Consider the following 24,724-nt stretch of genomic DNA (forward strand, 5'->3'; position numbering starts at 1 on the left):
ATGCTATCAAAAGGTTCTCTTTAAGTGAGGTTGGAACACGATTTAGTGATTGCTTAAAAAACAAGTCAAATCTGGGTTGTACAATTGAACAAGGGTTGAATCAAGATCTAGTTCTCTATTTCTTTCAGTTATGCTCGAGAATGGTTGAAACCTGAATCATCTCTTCCTCTGTAAGCCACTGGTTCAGTCTCCACCTACCCTTCACATTCTCATAATGACACAGTGTTTTTCTCAGCAGGTCTACTAGCAGTGGTCAGTGTCTGGGCCTCGACGGACACTTGAAGACAGTTGAGGACTGGTGAGGGAACTCATTTTTTACAGGCAAACCCAATCTCAACATTGACAAAATTCACATTTACGGAAGGAGACTGAATTTGTCAACAAATATGTTATACTTTATCTGCTAAAATGTGTGTGTGTGTGTGTGTGTGTGTGTGTGTGTGGTGGGGGGGTCGTTCTGCGTTTGTAGAAGGAGATAGGCCATGATCAAACCAGATAATTACCATAGTAAGTGAATGAGAAGCAGTGTGGTGCCTCTACAGAACCCAGCACGCTTTCTCCCGGCTCCTAACGACTCCAGAGGTGTAATGAAGACAAACCAGAGCAGAAATAAGCAGTGACATTAACTAAATCATCAATAAATAAACCACTAATAAAAAGAAGTGGGGCTGATGGAAGGGTTAGAGACAGGAGAAGTGAAGCGATTAGTACAGTGCAGAAACATGACGATTTATCTGTCTCGTTTCTTTCTCCAGACAAACTGAAAACAACAATGTCCAATGGTAAACAGATTTGCCTGAAAAAAAATCAATCCCCCATATGGCCCTTGTATGTGTTGGAACCGCGTGGTGAACCCTCACTGTTTTTTTCCCATGCTGATCCAACTAATATCCTCTGCCTGTATGACTTATGTGTGTGTACCACAGATGCACTGTCCTATGCTTCCAGAGCCCCACGTGATTGATAAACGGGCGTTACAGCAGCAGCATCCTGCCCCACAAAGAAAGAAGTACTCAAGAAAAATGGGAATCGCACAGGACTTATTAAAACAGCCATTTTTATGATAGGCAAAACACTTAGGAGAATTAAACATATACATTCTCATTTTAATAAAATCCTTATTTAATGACAACATTAATCCTGTGAGAATCTATCCAATTAATTTCACAGTAACCTTTTCTTTTAAGCAAGAGATTTTCCCCTATTTGTATTTTCGAAAATCATGAGGGTGTATGAAGCTGCACATTTATAAATCTAAATATTCGGATATATATTCAGTCCTCTCCATAGTAGCAGATAAGGCAGAACAGACTGATGGGTATGAGGAAAAGAAACTGCACCAGTAGAGGTGGGCAGAACAGAGGTTCCATTGTATCAATAATGTGTGCCCCGCCCATCCGCGCCTGTTTCTCCGTCCTCCAGTGTGAGGATTGTGTGGAGGTTATCAGTTAGGTGTGCCCCCCTCATGCCCTCGCTCTCCCGGCATGACGGGCGGCCCTGGAGGATAATAAAGAGTGATGTTGTGCCATCCGCCTCCTTCAACATCCCCCTCCTCCTCACCACCCTAACCTCCATCCTCTTTTGCTTCACCCTTCATTCATCACCTCTCCCCCACCTCCCCTTTTCCCTGCCTTTCCCTCTTCCCTTACTCTAATTCTGGTTTAATAACCGCCGCCTCCATTTGTCACCGTATCCATGGGCTGACAGGGCGGCAGCGGCACGGCGGAGGCTAATGCTAGCCCCCCCCACCCCGTCTTTTCCTCTGCATGGCCATGGGGTCACCGGGAGGTCATGCTGTCAATAAGTTCACCCTGGACCTTTATTTGTGGGTGTAACATGCTGATGTTTGTTTTGTACCAAATACAAACATCCACACATCATCAGTCAAATGGAAGGGGCTCTTTGAAAAGCAAGCAAGACACAAACACCAAATAAAACACAATGTGGAACAGATCAAAATGGGAATTGATGCCACCGAAGGTTCATCAGGAATTGATTAAGCCATCTGACTGGACCACGTTGAGGGGCTATGCATCATACCCTGAATAGGCGTCATGCTGCTCTTACTTATTAGCAATATTCTGTTTTTTTTACTTGCAAACGGATGGCACACTGCAACAAAAGAGAGACACATCCTTCTATCGTCAAGCGCCATCTTGGCAGGCGACTTGCTCTCCACAGTTTGAGACACTGGACCGCAGCTGAACTTCACCCAGACCCAAATCCAGGGCCTGTACCACAGCACACGGGGGGGGGGGGGGGACTCTAATCCACAGAGTGCATCCCATTGGCAAGGCTCATTGAGCTAATTAATAACGCGGCACAGAGCAGAGAGGGACGGGAGTCATTAGGGAACTATGCTCTCTGTCCTGTGGTGGTGCGCCACTGTGTTTCAACGTGTGCACGTCCTTGTGTGTGCCTGGGTGTATGAGATGTGTTATATGAAAGTAAGTGTGCGTGGGTGGTGGAGGGGTTCGGAAAGAATGTACGAGTTTCAGTGCATGTGTGGGTGTGTGTTTGCGCAGGTGCTTTAAAGAGAGCAAGAATGGCCATTGTGCAGACAGCACGTCCCGCCTCATCAAGCCCTGCCCAGACAGACATGTTCTCCAGACAACCCCAGCTAAGATGGCGCCCTCTCTCTACTCTCTCTCACGCACACCTGCACCCAGAGGCGTAGAGGCATGCTGCTGGTGAGTGCGTTTGACGTATTCTTTATCAAGAAAAAAAAAACACATTGCTTCTGAACTGCTTCTCGTAACCGGAATGATTTAAAAAATAGAAACCGAGAGAATTCCTCTGTTTTTATCCCAGTGTGATTTTCACTGTAATTACTTAGGTAACAACACTGGTTAAGCATGATACACAAAACAACTTGCACTACAAAACACAAGTAACTGGCTGAAAGAAAGTCTATTAATGCGAATGTAATATACAGGTGCTGGTCATAAAATTTTAATATCATCAAAAAGTTGATTTATTTCAGTAATTCCATTCAAAAAGTGAAACTAGTATAATTTATACATTCATTCCACACAGACTGATATATTTGAAGTGTTTATTTCTTTTAAATTTGATGATTATTACTGACAACTAATGAAAACCCCAAATTCACTATTGTGAAAAGGTTCAATATTGAAGACACCTGGTGCCACACTCTAATCAGCTAATTAACCCAAAACACCTGCAAAGGCCTTTAAATGGTTTCTCAGTCTAGTTCTGTAGGCAACACAATTATGGGGAAGACTGCTGACTTGACAGCAGTCCAGAAGACGACGATTGACACCATGCACAAGGAGGGCAAGACACAAAAGATCATAGCTTAAGAGGCTGGCTGTTCACAGAGCTGTGTCCAAGCACATTAATAGAGAGGCGAAGGGAAGGAAAAGATGTGGTACAAAAAAGTGTACAAGCAATAGGGATAACCCTGGAGAGGATTGTGAAACAAAACCGATTCAAAAATGTGGGGGAGATTCACAAAGAGTGGACTGCAGCTGGAGTCAGTGCTTCAAGAACCACCACGCACAGACGTATGCAAGACATGGGTTTCAGCTGTCACATTCCTTGTGTCAAGCCACTCTTGAACAAGACACAGCGTCAGAAGCGTCTCACCAGGGCTAAAGACAAAAAGTACTGGACTGCTGCTGAGTTATGTTCTCTGATGAAAGTAAATTTTGCATTTCCTTTGTAAATCAAGGTCCCAGAGTCTGGAGGAAGAGAGGAAAGGCACAGAATCCATGTTGAAGTCCAGTGTAAAGTTGCAGATTTCATTTTCCAACAGGACTTGGCACCTGCACACAGTGCCAAAGCTACCAGTACCTGGTTTAAGGACCATGGTATCCCGGTTCTTAATTGGCCAGCAAACTCTCCTGACCGTAACCCTATAGAAAATCTATGGGGTATCGTGAAGAGGAAGATGCGATATGCCAGACCCAACAATGCAGAAGAGCTGAAGGCCACTATCAGAGCAACCTGGGCTCTCATAACACCTGAGCAGTGCCACAGACTGATCGACTCCATGCCACGCCGCATTGCTGCAGTAATTCAGGCAAAAGGAGCCCCAACTAATTATTGAGTGCTGTACATGCTCATACTTTTCATGTTCATATTTTTCAGTTGGCCAACATTTCTAAAAATATTTTTTTTGTATTGGTCTTAAGTAATATTCAAATTTTCGGAGATACTGCATTTGGGATTTTCATTAGTTGTCAGTTATAATCATCACAATTAAAAGAAATAAACATTTGAAATAGATCAGTCTGTGTGTAATGAATGAATATAATATACAAGTTTCACTTTTTGAATGGAATTACTGAAATAAATAAACTTTTTGATGATATTCTAATTTTATGACCAGCACCTGTAATTTCCACATATGGCCTTATGAAATGCTAAAGAGAGGCAACTTAGCAGAAATTACTTAATATGCATACAACATAAATATTACAATAATAGAGCAAACACATGAAAATGTCAAATTTATTTCATTATTGGTCTATTTATTATTTTTTAAAGAAATGATAAAACTTCAAAAGCACATTACAACCAATAGTAATTACAGTATAAATACAACAAGATGAATTTCACACACGTCTACAAAGATCTGGTAAACCAAAAGATTCAACATTCAAACTTATCAAGTGGGAAAAGAAAACTTGACCACTGGACATGTGGCACTGTGTCTGTGGTGTTGAGACGCATGCCAGGAGTCCTGCACACTTGAGCCCTTCACAGCCTTAACATCCTGAAGGGCTGAGTGGTACAACAACATGCTGCAAACACCACTGGACTGCCTTGTATGTCAACACCGGCGTCTTCTAACTGCGTGATGTCTTTTTGATGCCCTAATCCTCCCATTAACAACAACTCAAGGAGTGCTTGTTGAGAAGCCAGGCTCTATAGAAGCCTGTGCATACGACCTTGATGTTAACAATTCTGCTCAGTACACTGCTCAAAGAAATTAAGGGAACATGTAGTCATCACAGTATAACACCAAGTAAATGAAACTTATCAGCCTGTTCAGTTAGGAAGCATAAGAGATTGTGAATCAATGTCACCTGTTTTGGTGCAAATGAAAGTGACAACAGGTGCACTGGAGAGGCAACAGCAAGACAACTCCCAAAAAGAGAATGGTTTTGCAGGTGGTGGCCACAGACAATTGCTCTCTTCTTATCCTTACTGATTCTTCTCTAGTTTTTCTAGTGTCCTTCTCACTACTGGTAGCTTGAGGCGGTACCTGAGGCCCATTCAGGTTGCACAGGTAGTCCAGCCCCTCCAAGATGGCACATCCAATCGTCAGAGAACACCAGAATTGGCAGTTCCAAATTGCCGCCCTGTTCTCTTCACAGAAGAGAGCAGGTTCACACTGAGCAAGTGAAAAACATGAAACTCTGAAGATGCCGCGGTGAACATTATGCTGCCTGCAACATCATCCAGTATGACCAGTTTGGCGGTGGGTTAGTGATGGTCTGGGGAGGCATATCCTTGGTCACACAGACCTCCACATGCTAGCCAACTGCACCCTGACTGCTGTTAGATACCGGGACGAAATTCCCCAGACCTGAATCCATTTGAGAACCTCTGGGATGTTATGTATCAGTGCATCTGATGCCGCCAAGTAGCGCCACAGACTGTCCAGGAGCTTACAGATGCCTTGATCCAGGTCTGAGAGGAGATCCCCCAGGACACCATCCACGGTCTCATCAGGAGCATGCCCAGACGTTGTTGGAAGTGCATACAGGCACGTGGGGGCCATACAGACTACTGAGTCACATTATAATTACCGTGATGAAATTCACACAAGTTGGTACACCGTGTGATTTCAATTGTTTACTTAGAATCCAGCTCTCTATCGGTTGGTGATTTTGGTTTCCACTGACCATTGTTACGTCATTTTGTTCTCAACGAATTACACAACATAGAGTAAAGACTTTGATCTTTACTCTACGCCAACACCAGAAGAGCCTGCACAAGTCCTGCCAGAATGTAATACAGGTACGGACAAGATATCTCCAGAAATACAGCATTAGCTAAGGACAGTGAAAGAGTTTAACACATTCTAAAATCAGAGGTGTCAAACCAGTTCCATGGAGGGCCGGGGGTCTGCAGGTTTGTGCTCTCACCTTGTATTTGATTGATTAATTAGGTCACTCATTGAATAGTTTCTTCATCTGGTTGTTCAGGCCTGAACTGGGAACCAATTTATAGGAAAAAACAAAAACCTGCAGAAACTCAACCCTCCGTGGAACCGGTTTGACACCCCTGCTAAAATGACCACAGGAGAAACATTGCTACTATTGGTCACAAAAACAACTAGCCAATATTCAAATCGGCAACAAGCTGGACATAATGACCACATCAGACACAAGTTTTTGTTAGCTTACAACACATTATTTCTGTAATTATAACTTAAATGTACATATAAAGTGGTTTGCGATATGGAAATTAACTTAAAACAAACTATGATTCTTTTCAGAGAAACTTGTCAGTTCCATCACCACAGCCTGGTAGTTACCAAACCATGGCAACTGTAGCCCTCAAAATCAAATCTTATTCATATAAACCCTACACCAATAAAAAAAAAAATACCATTAAATAAAATAATTTTAACAAAATGTTTTCATTACAATCGTGTTGTAATGGCTTCCAGGCAATATGCTACTTCTCTGTAATGGACAGAACAAAATCTGAGGAGATTCATTGTGATGCAGTATGTCGGTTGACCTGCTAATAGAAGAGCTCTGGGGAAATGTTCCAGCAGGAAGTGCTGTCTGAAACAACCATGTTAAAGCAGACTGATGAAGCAGTGAAGATTGATATCATTTATAACCAGAACTAAAGTTTTGGGGGATTTTTCACAAAATCGATAAAAATTGACAAATTTAGCATCCATATCTACTAGTATAATTTAGAAATTATTCATCCAAGTTGGCATATTTGTGACATTTTGGCTTTACACAAGCCTTGTTTTTAAGACTCATTATTTAATTTGAATATGCTACAAAGCAAAATACAGGCAATGTAACCTATAAAGAGCCTCCCATATGCATCATTATCTGTATTATTCAGTATCCATCCACGTCCTGCAAATCCCCAGCAGAAAGTGACAATTTTGGAATAAAAATCATTACACTTCTTATGGTGGTAATGTGTACAAATGACATAACTCTAAAAGTAAGAGATCCCACTCTGGAACTTCGATGTGATCATAGAGTATATCACATTTACAACATCCCGGTCCTCTGAAGGCAATGTTAATTTGTTCCCCTTAACGTTAAATGTTCGGATTTGGTTAGGGTCAGCGGATGCTAGAGCTGTCCCAGCAGGCAATTCATACCTCCAGGCCAGCATACAGGAAATCAGGTATTTGTTCATGGAGGGGTGTTTGGCTAAGGGTTGATGTTCAGCAGAGACAGGATGCCCAGTTCCTCCATCTTGGCCTTAGCCACCACTTCCCAGCCCTTATTGGCCAGAGGGTTCCTGGGGGAGGGGTGCATGAGGCCCTCCACCCTTACTTCCATTCCTGCAGCAGAGAAGGCTCTCCGCGCACGCTGCTCAGCTACTCTTCCAATCCCAATCACCATGGTGATGCCCAGGGTAGCCACAGCTTGGCAAAGTGCTGTATCACAGAGAGCCAGGAGGGCTTTGCGTTCCCCAATCACAAGCTCAGGCGGTGTCAGGTTCTTGCCGGTGGTTCCCATGAACATAAGTGGGCACAGGTTGTGTACGAAGAAATGACGGAAGAAAATATCGGGCTCGCCACAAAGCTTACGAAAGAAGCCCCAGAAACGGGCACCGCTAACTTCACTCTGAATGCAGGCCAGGCCTTTGATTAGTCGCTTTGGGTGTTCCGAAGGTGGATGTCCGACCTCCCCAGTGACCTTCAGCCAATCACGAACATGGTTAACCTCACCGAAGGGAACCTGAGAGCAAAAACATGCTGATTAGACAAGATTCATAATAATACTAGTAATCTTCATTTTCCCTGACTTTGATCAGATTCAAACATAGCAGACAATACTATTAACAACATTATTGATGTTCTGTATGTGTATTCCATTCAGATTCCAGATTTTCCATTCTTAAATGGTAAAAATGTGAAAGTACCTCCCAGTACTCACACGATATATATTATTCTGTCAAACAAAAACTACTTGCTGTACCTTTTGCCATTTCACGACTTGGGAACGAGTGGAGTGGGGCATTGAATAGAAAAACAAGGCTAACAAACCATCGTAGCCACCAGAGTTCCAATTCACAATGAAAGTGGTAGCCTTCGCTCTTTTGCAAGAACATCCATCCTTACCCCAGTTTGAGCCATGCCAAAGGGTCCCGGGTTCATTCCAAGGAAGAGAATATTCTGTCCGCCGCGACAGTACCTCTCAACGAAGCAGCGGTGCGGTTCCCAGGCATACTCCAGCGGATTGTAGATGTAGTGCACGGGCTCACTGAACGATAGCCGGCGAAGGTGAATGTTCAGCTCCAATTCCACATGCAGAAAACGTGAAGCTACTGTGGAACCGTCCAACATCGACCCCGGACCCAGTGTGAGTGAACAAACGTTGGTTTCCTCCGGTTCGTGCTTGTCCGTATTCCCCTCTCCGACACTGCGGACAAAATCAATGCTATTCAAAGTTACCTCATTAATGGGGAATTAGACCTTTTAGCTAGCTATCTGGTCAAGCCTCATCAGCGTTAGTGACTATTAAATTGCAGAGCCACGTTACAATTAAAGGTTATTTTAAAGTAATCATTGCCGTGTTAATGTATATCTTCCTTATATATCCATTGTATAAGAACGGCTATCCTTTAAACAGTATTTTATACATGAAGTTGCACTGTACCTTTGGAGCTCATGTGTGGTGTTCATTATGAGCTGAGTTTTTCCGGCAACAAAGACAAGCAATTGCATTCTGGGAGTAGTAGTTAACACAGATAAGCTACTACCCATTTTAAACGAGGTGGTTTCTGTTTTATGCAAACAGCTCCACCTATCGTCAATTGACCTAGCACCGAAGACCATGTTTCTACGAGAATGGAACTAGACGTATGCCTATTTTATTATGGGTCAAAGCTCAATGGTTTTCCTTTTTATGTGATAGAGTGTTCCATGATCTGCACAATGTGGTGCTTGACAAAAGGAAACACATGCACACACACACACTTAGTGAAATGGTTGACATTACATTCATAAAAGCTTTAAGAAGTGGCTATAGTGTTATTTTGGTATGTGTATATATAGACCCATCGATCTCTCTCGCTCTCTCTCCTTGTCCTTTGTATGACCTAGAACCTGGTGAAAGTATTAGCGTTGATCCTCATAGCACAATGGCAGACAAACCCTGCCTCAATCTTTGGTGTTACTAATAGGTAATGGGTTGTAACTGACATGCGTGTCAGTGCTATCGGTTGTCTTCAGCAGCGTGAGGTCAAAGATTAAACATGTTAATACATTTTATTTTTAATTAGGTTAGGCTTAGAGCAATACTGAACAAGTTGACCACTCTATTCAACATCTCTTCAACAATATCTTTAAGATATGTTCCAATTTCTCACTTTAATTTGGAGGAAGAATAATACTTTTTCATGGTTTATTAAGTGACAAAAACATAATTCTGTTAACAGATTGTGCGCAATTACCTGGGGAAGAGGTGATGTAAATCATTACAAAATGAGTACAACCAATTGGGCTAGAATGGGAAGTCATAGTAGTCACAAAATAACAGCTGGATCACCTGCTACGATCTTCTCTTCAGTTGACATGCTGTTCATCACATTACTATGACTATGGTCAAATGAAAGACTCACTCTACTGTACCATATTAAACTATAATGTACTGTACTGAATTACACTCTACTGTACTGTGTAAAACTATAATGTACTGTACTGAATTATACTGTGTAGTGTTGCACTATTACATACTGTACTGAACTATACTGTACTGTATTAAACTATAATGTACTGTACTGAATTATACTGTGCAGTGTTGAACTATTACATACTGTACTGAACTATACTCTACTGTACTGTATTAAACTATAATGTACTGTACTGAATTATACTGTGCAGTGTTGAACTATTACATACTGTACTGAACTATACTCTACTGTACCATATTAAACTATAATGTACTGTACTGAATTACACTCTACTGTACTGTGTTCAACTATAATGTACTGTACTGAATTACACTCTACTGTACTGTGTTCAACTATAATGTACTGTACTGAATTATACTGTGCAGTGTTGCACCATTACATACTGTACTGAACTATACTGTACTGTACTGTATTAAACTATTATATACTGTACTGAATTATACTGTGCAGTGTTGAACTATTGCATACTGTACTGAACTATACTCTATTGTACCATATTAAACTATAATGTACTGTACTGAACTACACTCTACTGTACTATGTTGAACTATAACATACAATACTGAACTGTACTCTACTGTACTGTATTAAACTATATCATACTGTACTATATACTGAACTATGTACTACTGTACTGTACTGTGCTTTACTGAACTAAATTATAATCTACTGTACTGACCTATACTCTACAGTACTCTGCTATACTGAAGTCTTCCGTAACTGGACAGATATTTAATGTATTGATGCACTGGAGCTAGTTTCCCATCAGCAGGCCAAGGGCATAGTGAGAAACATAAACTTTTATGGTACAGATCTTGCCTGGTTCAGGAATAACCAAAATTTGATATTTTTTGGTGATTATCCCCAAACATTCAAAGGGCAACATTAACATGGTCAATCTTTGTGTACCATGGTACACCACAATAAAAACAATTACTGTACATGATTATTAGAGCATTTCTTTATAGTGGCCAGAACTGGGACTCATGATGTTTTGTTACTGGGTGTTAATACACTGCACTTACTGTAGTACAATAACCATTGAAACTTCTGTCATAGATGCACACATTATGCAAACATCTCTGAATCTCAATTAAGAGTAGATAGATTAGATCAGAGTAGAAAATGTAGTTACATAAAAATGATTGTGATTTTCCATAATTTACTTACCAAATCCTACATCTGCAATATTTTTAAGGAAATTCGTTTTTGATACATTTAATAAAAAAATTGTTAAAGTAGTTGTTGACAGTGTATTTGTGTCGTTGGTTTAAAGGGGCAATATGACACATTTTTCACTGTACGCACCAGCATAAAAACAAGTAAAAATTACCGGTGGACATCTGCCGCTAATGTTTTTAATTAATGTTTCAAATACTCTGTTGTTTTAAAATTGCCCCCATTTAATTTCTATTTTGATAAATTACCGTAGACTTTCTTGTGCATGTTGTTGTTTTGTCATAGATCACATTGGTCCTCTCTTCAGTCCAGAGACCAACAGAACACTGAAGACAAAATAAACTGCAGTAGGAGCCACCTTGAGAAATGGTAAGACATGCGGGGGGATATGCAGTAATAGAAATATAGGGAGGGAATGTGGTAATGGAGTGAGTGGGAGCGAGGGCAGGAGTGTTACATGTGAGCCCAGAGCTCCTCTGTGCACCCCGTTTGGTGCTGTTGCCATGGCAGCAGTATTTCTGTATCCACAGCACAGTCGGAGAGCCTACAGTCCCCCAACAACAACACACACACACACACACACACCCCTCCCACGCCTGACCTGCAGCTGAACCTGAATGAGGTCGTAGGTCGACGGCTGGGAGCGTATGGGTGACAGTGACTGATTTGTAGGGATAGAGAAGAAGAGGAGGGAAAGAGAGCAAGCGTAGGATGTGCCACACAGACGGGACGAGTGGGGGGGCTGAACAGGAAAAAAAGAGGGCACTGACAATGGTAGGTTTTTGTTTGCTTTGCCATGAAAACGCACATCTCCTTTGTTTACCTCTTATCCTTTGAGGGACGTGACAGACGATTTTTCGCATTCTGTTTTTTTTTTTTCCATCGATATCGGCATGAAGAGAAGTGTTGAAATAAAGGAAATTAAATACAGACCTCATACATTTCAAAAGGGATCATTTGACCCATGTGGTGTGTGCGTGTGTGTTTCTAGGAGTGTGCGTTGGTGTCTTCTTGTTGAATACGAATTAGGATTCATGTGTATGCTTGTTCCTGTTAGCAAAACGAGTTGGCTTTCATGTACGTATGCCTCTGCATTCATTTGTCTGTGTGTAATGTCTCACAAAGGTGTTATGTGAAAAGTCATGAAAACATGGTTTGTTTGTGCGTGCATGTGTGTATGTCTGGTGCTACAAATCTGGTTTAGGCCATAACCCTAAACAGTAATTTTTGAGATATTGAGAGACACTGTATCTCCACCCTTCACCTTTGTGTCTCCACTTACGCTGTCTACCTCTAATCACTGTAAATCAAAGGCTTGCGAAAAAACATACAATTAAGTAAAGCATGTGAATGTCCCAAAAATAATACATCTTTGCAAGACAGGAAATGTCCCTACGAATCCTGTTAACATATAGACATTGCTATGATAAGGCTACCTGAACAACATAAACATTGTAGTCTTATCCTGGTCATACCATACCAGCTGTTGCCTGGAGTTCCATAAGGGGTGCATATTGGCTCAGAAATGCCCAAGGTGGGGAGGCGTGGATGGCAGGGATTTCCTTGTGTCGGCGTGCAACATTGACTCCCTCAGGCGTGTCATGCAACTGCAAGATTAACTGAGGTCAAAATCTGAAGGTGTTCACTCTCATGCTCGTATTCTGTTGGCATCCTGGTTGAGCAAGAAGTGTGACAATTATATGGACTTGGCAGGACGTTTCAGAGAACACACATTCCGATCTTCATCTCTCCAGAGAAGAAAATATTCAGCTCTTGGGAAGGAAGTTAACCCAAATTCTTTCCCATAGCAGTTTACTTTGCACCTCTCCAATTCATAGTGGTTGGGTTTAATCTCAAAGCCAAATCTTGGTTGGATCTTGTGTACAAATAGAAAAATCTGTTTCATGTTAAATTAGTTCCTAGATAAGCCAGTGTACCTAATTAAGAATAGACACAACATGAACATACAAAGCAGTTAATGAGTAGTAAAATTATCCCAAACCTTTTTGGCTTGTGACCACATTTTGTTTTTTAAAATAAGTCCACAACCCCATCCTGTAATAAAATGCCAATGTATTCAAAAGCTAATTTAACTTTTTTTATTGGAGCAAACATATTTGTTTTAACAATGGGATTTAAGATTCACTATCAATTTGAAATACTTTGGATTGTTTGGATATGAAGTGAATGGGATTTTTGCCCAAAAACAAATACGCTAGCATCTGGGAACTATGCCACAAAAAATAAACCAAAGCACCTTGTGAATCTTACTGGGTTAAGAAACAAAACATTTATTTTGGATTTAGGATGAAATACCCCTTTAACCACAATATTCATACTGTTTATAACATCATATTGTTTCATTATCATTAGTGGCAATTATAGTCAGTAGGTGTACAGTAATAGCTGCTTTTTAAACAAACAGGAATTCTGTTACAGAGAGAATGGGTAACTGGAGCTTTAATATAAAATACATCACACAGCACCCTCTAGTGGACTGATTATATTTAATTAATTGTTACCTATCCTAGAACTCATTGTCAAGTGTACTGATATTATCTCAAAGCACGCAAGTGTCACAGAATATATAATGTTCTCACATAATATTCTGTCACTCTTTCTTATTAACTCAATGCCTTTCACTCGCCATTGTTCCCCTCCTGACCATCGGATCCTGGGGCACAACCTCTAAACGTGTGAGGGTACAGGCAGATACCATCCAGAGTCTCTTCATCCATAATACCAGCAATAACAATAGCAGGGCTCACTGAGCCAGGCTGGGTCTGGTGTACACTGGAATGTATAATGATACAAAGCTACCACGCTCAAACACACATACATACACATAAAAAGTACATGACAAGATAGATGGACTGACTCACGCACACACATTCCTGGTACGCTTAAACTGTGACCACTCTAGGCTGTATAGCTAGAGGCCCGGACCAGTGAAGTGAAAGGGTCATCGTCTGTCTACCTTCTCTTGACCAAGCCCTGACCCCAAGTTCCAGCCGCACACGCACACACACTGACTAATGTGTCCTGGGCAAAGCGATCAGCCCCGTTGCACTGGCTAAGGTGACCTAGAGGTTTCGGTGAAATTAAGAAAAGAATTAGGAGTAAAATCCATTATGTGCTATTATCTATTGTCTTATTAGTTGTCGGGAGATCTTATGGTTAAGTGGTTTTGTACTTTCATTATTGGTGCTGTAATATAATGGGGTTTGTGGTCAGGTGATGGGAACATGTATGATCTGACTGAATGTTTTATTCTTCATCCCTGTGTCCGTTTTGCAGTAATGCCCTGGGTAACAGGAAGTAGATTTTAACCCGACTGATAACTGATATGACGTTTTTGTAATGACTTCTCTTTCTATCGAAGGGACAGTTATACATGTACCGAGGAGAGCAGGGCCAACATGGGGAAGGCAAATGTATTTGTTTGGTGGCTTTTGCAGTGGTTGGCTTCCTTATTTGGGCACATTGGACAGTTGTTTTTGTTTTGTTTACGTGGGTCTTTGAGCAGGATTTACTATAAAACATCCTTGTTTAACTTTAAAAAATTATAAAATATGATTTATTTACATTAAGCACAGCAATGTGCACCCAGCGGAAGGCTATTGTGAACAGTTGGGGGGAATGACCACCATACACACACAAGGGGGTCTGGTGGAGAAACAATAACAAGAAACTAGTTGAAACAGTGCAGCATTTAAGAGTCTTTTTCTTTATATAAAGTTATTTTTGCTTTGTCAGATCTCAGGGTTACAAAATGATGTCTGACATAGGACAGGAACACACGGGTGGCTTACTACAATGTGGAGGGTAGTCATGAACATCAGCTTCCTTCTCTCATCCCTCTTAATGATCGCTAAGCAACGACAGGCAATTTTAACCACTTTAGTTAAGTCTGTTATGACAGCGAAATAATCGTTCTGGGTCCAGTCTTCTCCTGGGCTGGTCCTCTTTAGCTGGGCCTCTTTTTATTACACTGTGTCGGCTGCTGCTGCTCACTACGGCACAGTATTCCCTCAGTCCACGGGCTCCCTCCCGAAATGTGACAGGGCACCTGTTTTATAGAAGATAGAGCAACAAACAATTACTTCCCCAGATGCCCATGGTTGTGTCTGATTGCTCGTTATGCGCTGGACGGGGCTGCTGCTAGAAGATGAGTGAGGAGAGGAGAAAATATGGTTGTGGGGAGGAGTAAATATGGGTGAGGGGAGGAGAAAATATGGGTGAGGGGAGGAGAAAATATGGGTGAAGGGAGGAGAAAATATGGGTGAGGGGAGGAGAAAATATGGGTGAGGGGAGGAGAAAATTTGGGTGAAGGGAGGAGTAAATATGGTCGAGTGGAGAAGTGAATATGGGTGTAGGAAGGAGTAAATATGGGTAAAGGGGAGGAGTCAATATGGGTAAAGGGGAGGAGTAAATATGGTTGAGGGGAGGAGTGAATATGGGTGTGGGAAGGAGTAAATATGGGTAAAGGGGAGGGGTAAATATGGGTGAGGGGAGGAGTAAATATGGGTGAGGGGAGGAGTGAAGATAGGTGAGGGATGAGTAAAGATGGGTGAGGGGAGGAGTAAAAGTAAACATGGGTGAGGTGAGAAGTGAAGAGGGGTAAGGGGAGGCATACATGTGAATGAGGGGAGGAGTGAAAATAGGTGAGGGAGGAGTAAAGATGGGTGAGTGGTCTAAAGCCTTTGTTTGCTGGTCATTAAAAATGTAACCAATAGAACATGAGAGAAACTTAACAGGCACAGAAATCAGAAAACATCTTGCACATTTTCTAAAATGATGTATGTACTGCAGCCTCAGTATATCAGATCTCTCTAGCTCATCATTGTCTGCAGCTGTCTCTGACTGTAGTGTAATGAGACAGGCAGAGATTGGTCTTGTCCATGGTGGACAGTGAGCCCTCAACTTCTGGCCCCTAGACCTGAGTGACTGCCACAAAACTAAGATGAAGTGGTAAAATAGATATCCAGGTTTATGAACAAAGGGGTTTCTAGAGTTTTATGAAGACGAGTTCAAATAAAGGAAGGTCAAATCTTTTTTTAAGTTGTAGAAGATGATGCCCTTCCTCTCCCCCAGAAATGTCAAATCGTCCCTAAGCTATCGTACGCATTAAGCCATTACAACTGTAGACTACACAGTGACAAAAGATGAAAGCATCTGCTAACTGAATAAAATGTCCAGTCAGAGCATCAGTGAGGTCTGAAGTGATCTCCAGATCAGGTCCTTTATGGTGCCTGGTACATAGTGAGTACAGGATGTGGACCACATGCTCTCTCTGATGATGATTAGGCTGCGCTCCTGGATTAACCTGTCATAACATTCAACCCTACACCACCAAGCCTCTGATTCAGTTTCAATTGGCTTCCACCACCTTTGCTAGGCTGCTAAGTGTGTGTGTGTTTTGTGTGTAACCTGTGTTTCTTCTTTCCCTGTCTCTGTGCACAGCTGTTCCATTTATTCACCTTGCTATCACTCTTTCCCTTCTCCTCAGGGTGCTAAACAAAGCTGAAGCAGAAAAAAAATTATCTCTTTTTCAATCTCTCTTTAGCCTTTGGCGCATCTTCCTCTTATCATCGTACATCTACCATGGCTCATTCTCTCTCCTCTATTCTTTCTTTTCCTCTCCTCTTTCGCGTTGTCTTTTGCTTTCCATCCTTTCTGTTCCCTTCTTCTCTTTCTTTACCTCTTTCGTCCTGATCTCCCTCCTCACCTCTCATACACTCCATCACCATCTGCCCCTCCCTTCTTCAGTCTCTACCTCCACCCGCCTCTCTCGCTCTCTCTCTCTCTCTCGCTCTCTCACATACACTTTCTCCTCCCCGTCTACCTCCCCCTTTCCCTCTGTCTGATGGATCACCTTCCCCTCCTGTTGAACCCTTCTGATAATCCAGGGGAAGCTGTAAGAGAGAATCTATCAGCAGCGCTGACAGAGTCGCAAGCCGCTGCAGTCTGACAAACCACAACTGTGTGTTCTGTGTGTGTGTGCGCGCGTGTATGGGTGTTACATGGGTGTTACATGGGTGTTACATGGGTTTGGCTTTTCGGAACAGAACATGTTATAAACGTGTGTGGTTAAACCAGAAGACTGGTCCTTGCAATGGTTGCTAGTCTAAATGCATCAATCCCATGCTACAGCGGGAGGCAGCAGCTTAGCCCACACCCCAGGCCACCACACTACTGTGTTATGAGTATCTGTCCATAAACCCATTCACCGGACAGTCATTGTTTCGTGCCGTTTAAGGCATCCTGTCAGCGCTATATTAGAGGTCTATCTGCTGCCTTGGAAAGGTTTTCCTGCTTGAATATACAGCAGTTCCCTGATGTATGGTGACCTGTGTGGTGACCGTCTTACCCTGGGCAGCAGTAGAACAATCAGGTGGTGCAACCCATTGTTGGAAGGTAAATGTTCTTCCCCATATGCAGGCACCTTGAGACCTGAGAACTATATGACTTGAATCCATTGTTCGACCTTTTTTTATCGTTCTGCATTCATTTCAGTGTGACAGCATGCTGATTTCTTCAAATTCCATGCAGTCATTTCACCCAAGCATTTCAAGGCCAAGGCTCGTCTTCCTTTCCCGCTGTGTTTTGTCCTAAATGGAGCAGTAAGCCAAGCCTCATTTAACTCTCCATGGGGGAAAGATATTTCCATCTTCATCCTCTGCCTGTCTTCGCCTCTTCCCCACTAAAAAAGTCAAAATATCCCCATGCTGATGCCGTCAACATAGCCCAGTTTTCTTTTTTAATCTGGATCAGAATTATCCGGACTCAGTGATCCTATTTTTTGCTATAAAGGATTAGATTGTTATGAATATTTTTTTTTTTGAAAATAATCGTGGTTCTGTTCCAGATACCAAAATATAACGAATCATAATCAAACCAGTTTGAAAATGCCTATTCTAATATGAATTCCTATCCAATCATGGAAATGACATTAGAGATCTTTTGAAAAACTGGGACCAGAGCAATTCAGTGGGTTAACATTGCTTGGCTCTATAAATGGCAGAAAAAACCCCACAAATTGCTATTGATGTGGATGGGACACAGAAAGTGCTTCAATGCAAATTGTGTTCACATTGACCAATTATGAAGTGGGGACAGTCAGCCGAAGGACAAAGACCGTGATGTTGCTTGTGACCCCATGCACAGGTAGACTAGCCACTACATTCTGTCATGCAAACCCATAAACAGGAACTTATTTAGACACCAGGCGGATGCAATCAATGATGAGATAGAACAGACAGCCAAGTCCCTGATTAGAGGGTTGCCCAGGAAAATCAAGTGGAACTGGCTTTGAGGGCCACATTTGAATACCACTTCTCTAATGCCTTGACTTAAACACACAATGAGTGCCAGTTAGGCGTGATCAGGAAAAAGTCCAAGCCCTTGTAAGAGCTTACATATTACAAAGGGCCCCAAGGTATTCTCAACTGCAATGACGACATCTAACATGCAGGCATGTACGGTGTAAATATCTACACAGCTACCTGAACGTCAAGGCAAACAGTTATCAGACTTGATGACACCATCTAATGATTAGAATGAAGTCATTCTGACTGTCAGGAATGTCACTGTTTGACCCGTGACTCACAGGACATGAAGACCTATGAGTACATTATTCATCAGTCATGCAGTAGTAATCTGTGTTTGAAGTGCGTGTGAGGTGGAAGAAAGTTCTGGCATGCATATTTGTGAAAATCAGACAGGCTGATGGATGGCACATATTTATGCCCTGTTCCCATGGCACTGCACGCCTCCCCTCTGTCATTCTGTGTGTGTGTGTGTTTAGGACTGTGTAAGCACGTTTGAGTATTCCCATGCCTGTGTGTGTGTGTTTAGGACTGTGTAAGCACGTTTGAGTATTCCCATGCCTGTGTGTGTGTGTGTTTAGGACTGTGTAAGCACGTTTGAGTATTCCCATGCCTGTGTGTGTGTGTTTAGGACTGTGTAAGCACGTTTGAGTATTCCCATGCCTGTGTGTGTGTGTGTGTGTGTGTTTAGGACTGTGTAAGCACGTTTGAGTATTCCCATGCCTGTGTGTGTGTGTGTTTAGGACTGTGTAAGCACGTTTGAGTATTCCCATGCCTGTGTGTGTGTGTGTGTGTGTGTTTAGGACTGTGTAAGCACGTTTGAGTATTCCCATGCCTGTGTGTGTGTGTGTGTTTAGGACTGTGTAAGCACGTTTGAGTATTCCCATGCCTGTGTGTGTGTGTGTGTTTAGGACTGTGTAAGCACGTTTGAGTATTCCCATGCCTGTGTGTGTGTGTTTAGGACTGTGTAAGCACGTTTGAGTATTCCCATGCCTGTGTGTGTGTGTGTTTAGGACTGTGTAAGCACGTTTGAGTATTCCCATGCCTGTGTGTGTGTGTTTAGGACTGTGTAAGCACGTTTGAGTATTCCCATGCCTGTGTGTGTGTGTTTAGGACTGTGTAAGCACGTTTGAGTATTCCCATGCCTGTGTGTTTAGGGGGAAAAGTTACCTGCGTCCAGGCGACTCTTCCTCGTCTTCCAGTTCCACCCTTAAATATGATCACTGTTGCTCCTCTTTGTTTCCAGATTTCTTCCTGAGATGTTAGAAGTGAATTACACACCACATCTGTGAAGTGGCAGAGTGGTGAAAACTAGATGGGAGGAAGGTATTACAGCACCATCAAAGTTATCAGATCATCACATCAACTTGTGTCCATTCAATACAATACAGAAACAGTTAAAAGAAAAACGATTTAAGAATACTTCATATCTCTCTCGAAGAAGAAGAAGAAGAAGAAGAAGAATTGTAGGGCCTCTAGGTTACATCTCTCTTTTCTTGAATAAATATTTCAATTTTATATTTTTTTCATAAATTAACACATGGCTATCACTGTCCTCTTCCATTTTCAATGCTACAAACAGTAATTTCTGTTATATAAATTTATAGATTTTTGGCCATATCTTGGCCTTCGATAAAGATACAGGCAAGCTACTTCAGCAACTCCTTCAAGACTAGTTTCCAGGTGACGTATTCTAAGCAATAGTCTCAACTCCCAAGCTTTCATATTTTACACAGAGGTCAGAGGTCGTTCCATAAGGATGAATTGAATGCTTTGCGGGTTACATTTCAGGATCAATAACTAAAGAATTCCAAAGTAGAATTGTCTGATCTGGTTCCAACCTAGAGATAACAGTGTGAAATTGTTAGATTTAATCCTCCCAAAATGTTACCTATTGTTATTTTGGTATGGTTGCATGTTTAGTGCAGTCAAAAACAGTCAAAAATGCCTGGCTATTTTGACAATAATTTTATAGATTTTTGGCAATATCTTGGGTTTGGATAAAGATACAGGCAAGCCACTTCAGCAACTCCTTCAAGACTAGTTTCCAGGTGACATATTCTAAGCAATAGTCTCAACTCCCAAGCTTTCATATTTTACACAGAGGTCAGGGGTCGTTCAATAGGATGAATTGAATGCTTTGCGGGTTACTTTTCAGTATCTATAATTAAATAATTCCTCCGTAATATTGTCTGATCTGGTTCCAACCTATAGATATTAGTGTGATGTTGCTGTATTTTAAACTCCCATATAACGAATTTGTAGATTTGTTACATTATCTTGGGTATTGAACAGGTTAAACATTTGCCATTACTTCCAAATGTTGCCAGTTGTTGTTTTTTCAGCATTGCCTGTTTTTTCTGGGTTGTCAGGGTTATTTATGGTAATGGCCCTATTGGAATGATAAGACATGGTTCTAACAGCAATGTTTTTAAAATATCTATTAACATCAATTTAGTTTTGTGAATTAGGCCTTATAAACATTGAAGTAGCCAAGATGCTCGCTCTCTCTCTCTCTCTCTCTCTCTCTCTCTCTCTCTCTCTCTCTCTCTCTCTCTCTCTCTCTCTCTCTCTCTCTCTCTCTCTCTCTCTCTCTCTCTCTCTCTATATATATATATATATACATATACATATACATATACATATATATATATAGTTTGTGTTGGTACCTGGCCAGTCTGTTGAAGTGACACTAATGGTTTAAAGTCTCCCCCTGGTGGCTTGCTGGTGCTTTTCAGATAAATTATATTAAAAACAATGACAAGCAACATGTGAAGTTTTGTTCCAGTAACTTATGAGATGAAGTACAAAAATCTATGACCATTTAAAAAAACTGAAGAGGTTTATTTCTCTCAACTTTTGTGCACAACTATGTTTCCATTCCTGTAAGTGAGCCAAAGGCCCTTCGCCAAGGCAATCCAACCACCTGACAAGTCTGGCAGAAATTGTTGCTGTTAAGTGTATCGTTACTAATACATTATGAAGGTCATCACTTGTTTGTTATTGAAAAATGTAATCATATGAGGTAATACTTTGACCTATATCAGGGTATAGTTACAGTGGCTATTAAAAGTATTCATCACCATTGGATTTTTTCACGATTTATTGTGTTACAACATGAAATCCAAATGGATTTATTTAGCAGTTTCTGAAACTGTATCGATAACATGCCAGTAGAACTGTCATAACTGTATCGATAACATGTCAGTGGAACTGTCATAACTGTATCGATAACATGTCAGTGGAACTTACACTACAGGGATGATGATGCAAACCGGGTCTAATGGGGTAGGAAGGCAGGAAGAGAGAAGACGTGGTGAGATATCTGGGACGCTATGATCAGTAGAGAAAGGGTTTAGCCAGTGCTTGGTCTGTGTCACATCTACAACCGCCTGGCTACACATGCTCCGTGCAAAGATTACTGTCCTCCAGTGGATTTGATGTCTTGTAAGCCTAACCCCATTGCAGAAACCCCAAGAGAAGCTAATTTACACTCTACCACAGCTCCTTCTCTCACACACACACACACACATTCACACAGGTTTATGGCTCAAGAGAAGAGAAAGGGTGATGGGGGAAGGGCTTTGAAGATAAAAGAAGAACAAGGCAATGAGACAGATGGAGAGGACTGGGGGTCAGATCACAGTCAAATGTTTTGGAGTGCACCAATACTCCCCAGGAAGACTCTAAAACTCTCTCACACACACGCATAAACACACACAAATGCTGGGACGAGCTGGACCATAAGTCTGAGAGGGACAGTCATGGCCCTGGACTGGAGCAGGAGATGGGGGGTATTGGGGTGGGACAGTACTCAGTTTAAGTATTTGCCCTCATATTTGTGTGTACTTCAATTAGGTGGTATTCCATCATGCTCTGCTTCACCCTTTTTGTCTTTGGGACATTGCAACAATACAGGTGAAAATGACATGTGGTACTGTAGCTCATAGTACTGCATTTGAATCATTACAAGGGAGTAGTACATTCACAGAATTTCGGTTGAGGGTTTATAGCACTTAATTAAAGCAGCTTACATATACTGCTGGAAAATCAAATTCTCAGAGTTGGGGGACATTGTCAGAGCAGAAGGAAGCAGATGTTCATCCAGGATAACCTTGTACTTGGCTCGATTCATGCATCCTTCACAAAGACAAATCTGCCCGATTCCAGCCTTGCTGAAGCATCCCCAGATCATCATCGATCCTCCACCAAATTTCACAGTGGGTGCGAGACACTGTGGCTCGTAGGCCTCTCCAGGTCTCTGTATAACCATTAGACGACCAGGTGTTGGGCAAAGCAGAAAATGTGACTCATCAGAGAAGATGATCTTACTCCATTCATCTACGGTCCAATCCTTATGGTCTTTTGCAAACTTCAGCCTGGCTCTTCTTTGCTTCTCATTGATGAAAGGCTTTTTTCTAGCTTTGCACGACTTCAGCCCTGCCCCTAGGAGCCTGTTTTGAACCGTCCTCGCCATGCACTTCACTCCAGCTGCTATTTGCCATTCTTTTTGTAGGTCACTTGATGTCATCCTATCATTGTTGAGTGACATTCAAATGAGTTGATGGCTATCTTGGTCAGCTGCCAGTCTGTTGCTTGACCTTGTTCTTATGAACCACCATCTTTCAAATTTTCAGGAAGGAAGCTACCTGACACTCTCTGTGTCCCTCTGCCAGTAAAGCCAGAATTGAACCCTTCTTTTCCTCATTCAAAGGTTTTCTTTTCAACTCTTTTGTCATGCTGAATAGTTATTTTTCAAATTACCTTTGAGGTACTACTTGCACTGTTTTTGCCATCCAGCTGGTCCTATTGCAAGAGGATAGTGATGACCACAGCAGTGGTTTTTATACTCTTCCTTGTTAACTTAGATTTGGTTCAGGTAATCACCTAATCAGTACCTGATTAAGTCAAATGAGGTGTGCCTGTGTTGTAATTTTATAGACACTGGAATGGAATGGCTGCCATACATGTAGAGATGCTGTGATGGGGATAGTGGAAAGGAACAGACATAGTGTCAGTGTTTAATTAACAAAACTGAACAGGAAAACCACAAGGCAGGGTTTTGCCTTCCTCTTCCCTCTCCTGCTTTTCTAGACACCTTTTATCCTATCCCTGATGAGGTCCCATTCGGCACAGGTGTGCGTCGGCCTGTGGTGGGTTTTGCAGCCCTGGGATAGGTGTTTTTTCCTAGGAACGTTGGCCCAAGTTGATGCAGGAGAGGGTGCTTTCCTGACACAGTATAATTGCAGAGGATATTGGAATGGAAAAAAAAGAACTATTTGAATCTATTAATTATTGGCTTTAAATTATTCATTATATCTCTGTACCAAATACACCACCAATTTGATCAATAATGCATAGTAACCTTTGCACTAACCAGAAAAGGAACCAGGCAAGCCTAGTTCAGCCAGCCCGCAATTAAAAGCATGAATGTTGTTGCCCTCTCTGGATTTTGTACCCAGATCACCCACGTGAGAGGCTGCGTCTTTAACCACTACACCATAGTGCTATATATTTGCCCAAGTGTCGGTATAGCATCTCAACATTAGATTTTGTCACACATTAACATCAGGCTAAGTTTAAATATTTCGCTAGACACCATTAGGCATTGCTGTTGAACTGACTAATGTTTCTTATGAAGTTTACTTCCACCACAACTAGCATCTATGAAATAAATGGCTTTTGTCACTGGCCGTTTTAGCAGCTTATTAGCCAGTAATAAGCTTACCAGTATCTAACTTACTACTTCAAATAGTCATAAGAACTGAGCAATATCTGGCAAGACTGAATAAGAACTTCACACTGCCAAGGCTATTTCATTTTATGACACAAATACATTTGTTTTTCTTTCATTCGTGAATGACATTTTAGGCTTACTATAACGCAGCTCCTGAAGGTTGTAGCCAGTGAAGTTTTTATCAATCCGGAACAAATCCTAATGTATAAATAGCTATGACCAGCGTAGGAATTTCTCGACGGCCACACTGCCCCGAAAATCATGGCCTTTATGCTCCCGCTACTGTCAAAATCTCCCGGTTAGCAGTTTGTTTGTAGTTCGTCACTGAGAACAACCACAAGAACTGACTACATGCAGGTAAGCAAGCAAGCTAGTTATCGATCGGATTTATTTAGTGCTTACCTGAATCAAACCTCTCTGTTTTGGAAGATGCGTTAATGAGCAACTGGGAAAGTTCCGAACTCTGAGTGGGAGAATACACCTGAGCGCCTTCTGAGAGCTCCGAGATGTAACGTTAGGTTCGACATCACTCCACATGGCAGCGTTTGTGGTGCAATATTAAAAAACTAAAATTACTTGCTCTGCGCACAAATAGGTCACTATA

General features: G+C 41.7%; 1 protein-coding gene and 2 long non-coding RNA genes across 3 annotated transcripts; 1 reads left to right on the forward strand and 2 right to left on the reverse strand.

Annotated features, from left to right (window-relative positions):
- The first annotated feature begins 238 nt into the window (after positions 1-238).
- On the forward strand, positions 239-10,256 carry LOC109616804. Its single transcript, XR_002198065.2, has 3 exons — positions 239-298; positions 2,526-2,690; positions 9,622-10,256. It is a non-coding gene; the product is annotated as an uncharacterized LOC109616804 (long non-coding RNA).
- On the reverse strand, positions 5,826-9,433 carry smug1 (single-strand-selective monofunctional uracil-DNA glycosylase 1). The gene is made up of 3 exons (XM_010881244.3): positions 8,841-9,433; positions 8,303-8,603; positions 5,826-7,919 (listed from the first exon to the last, which is right to left on the reverse strand). The coding sequence occupies exons 1-3, from the start codon at positions 9,017-9,019 to the stop codon at positions 7,386-7,388; spliced, it is 1,014 nt and encodes a 337-aa protein (XP_010879546.3). The 5' UTR covers positions 9,020-9,433; the 3' UTR covers positions 5,826-7,385.
- Positions 10,257-14,782: 4,526 nt separating the features above from the next.
- Positions 14,783-24,724, reverse strand: LOC117592913. Its single transcript, XR_004574647.1, has 3 exons — positions 24,523-24,724; positions 19,554-19,669; positions 14,783-15,124 (listed from the first exon to the last, which is right to left on the reverse strand). It is a non-coding gene; the product is annotated as an uncharacterized LOC117592913 (long non-coding RNA).

The sequence above is a fragment of the Esox lucius genome, chromosome 17 (genome assembly GCF_011004845.1).
Source record: "Esox lucius isolate fEsoLuc1 chromosome 17, fEsoLuc1.pri, whole genome shotgun sequence".
Classification (NCBI taxonomy): Eukaryota; Metazoa; Chordata; class Actinopteri; order Esociformes; family Esocidae; genus Esox; species Esox lucius.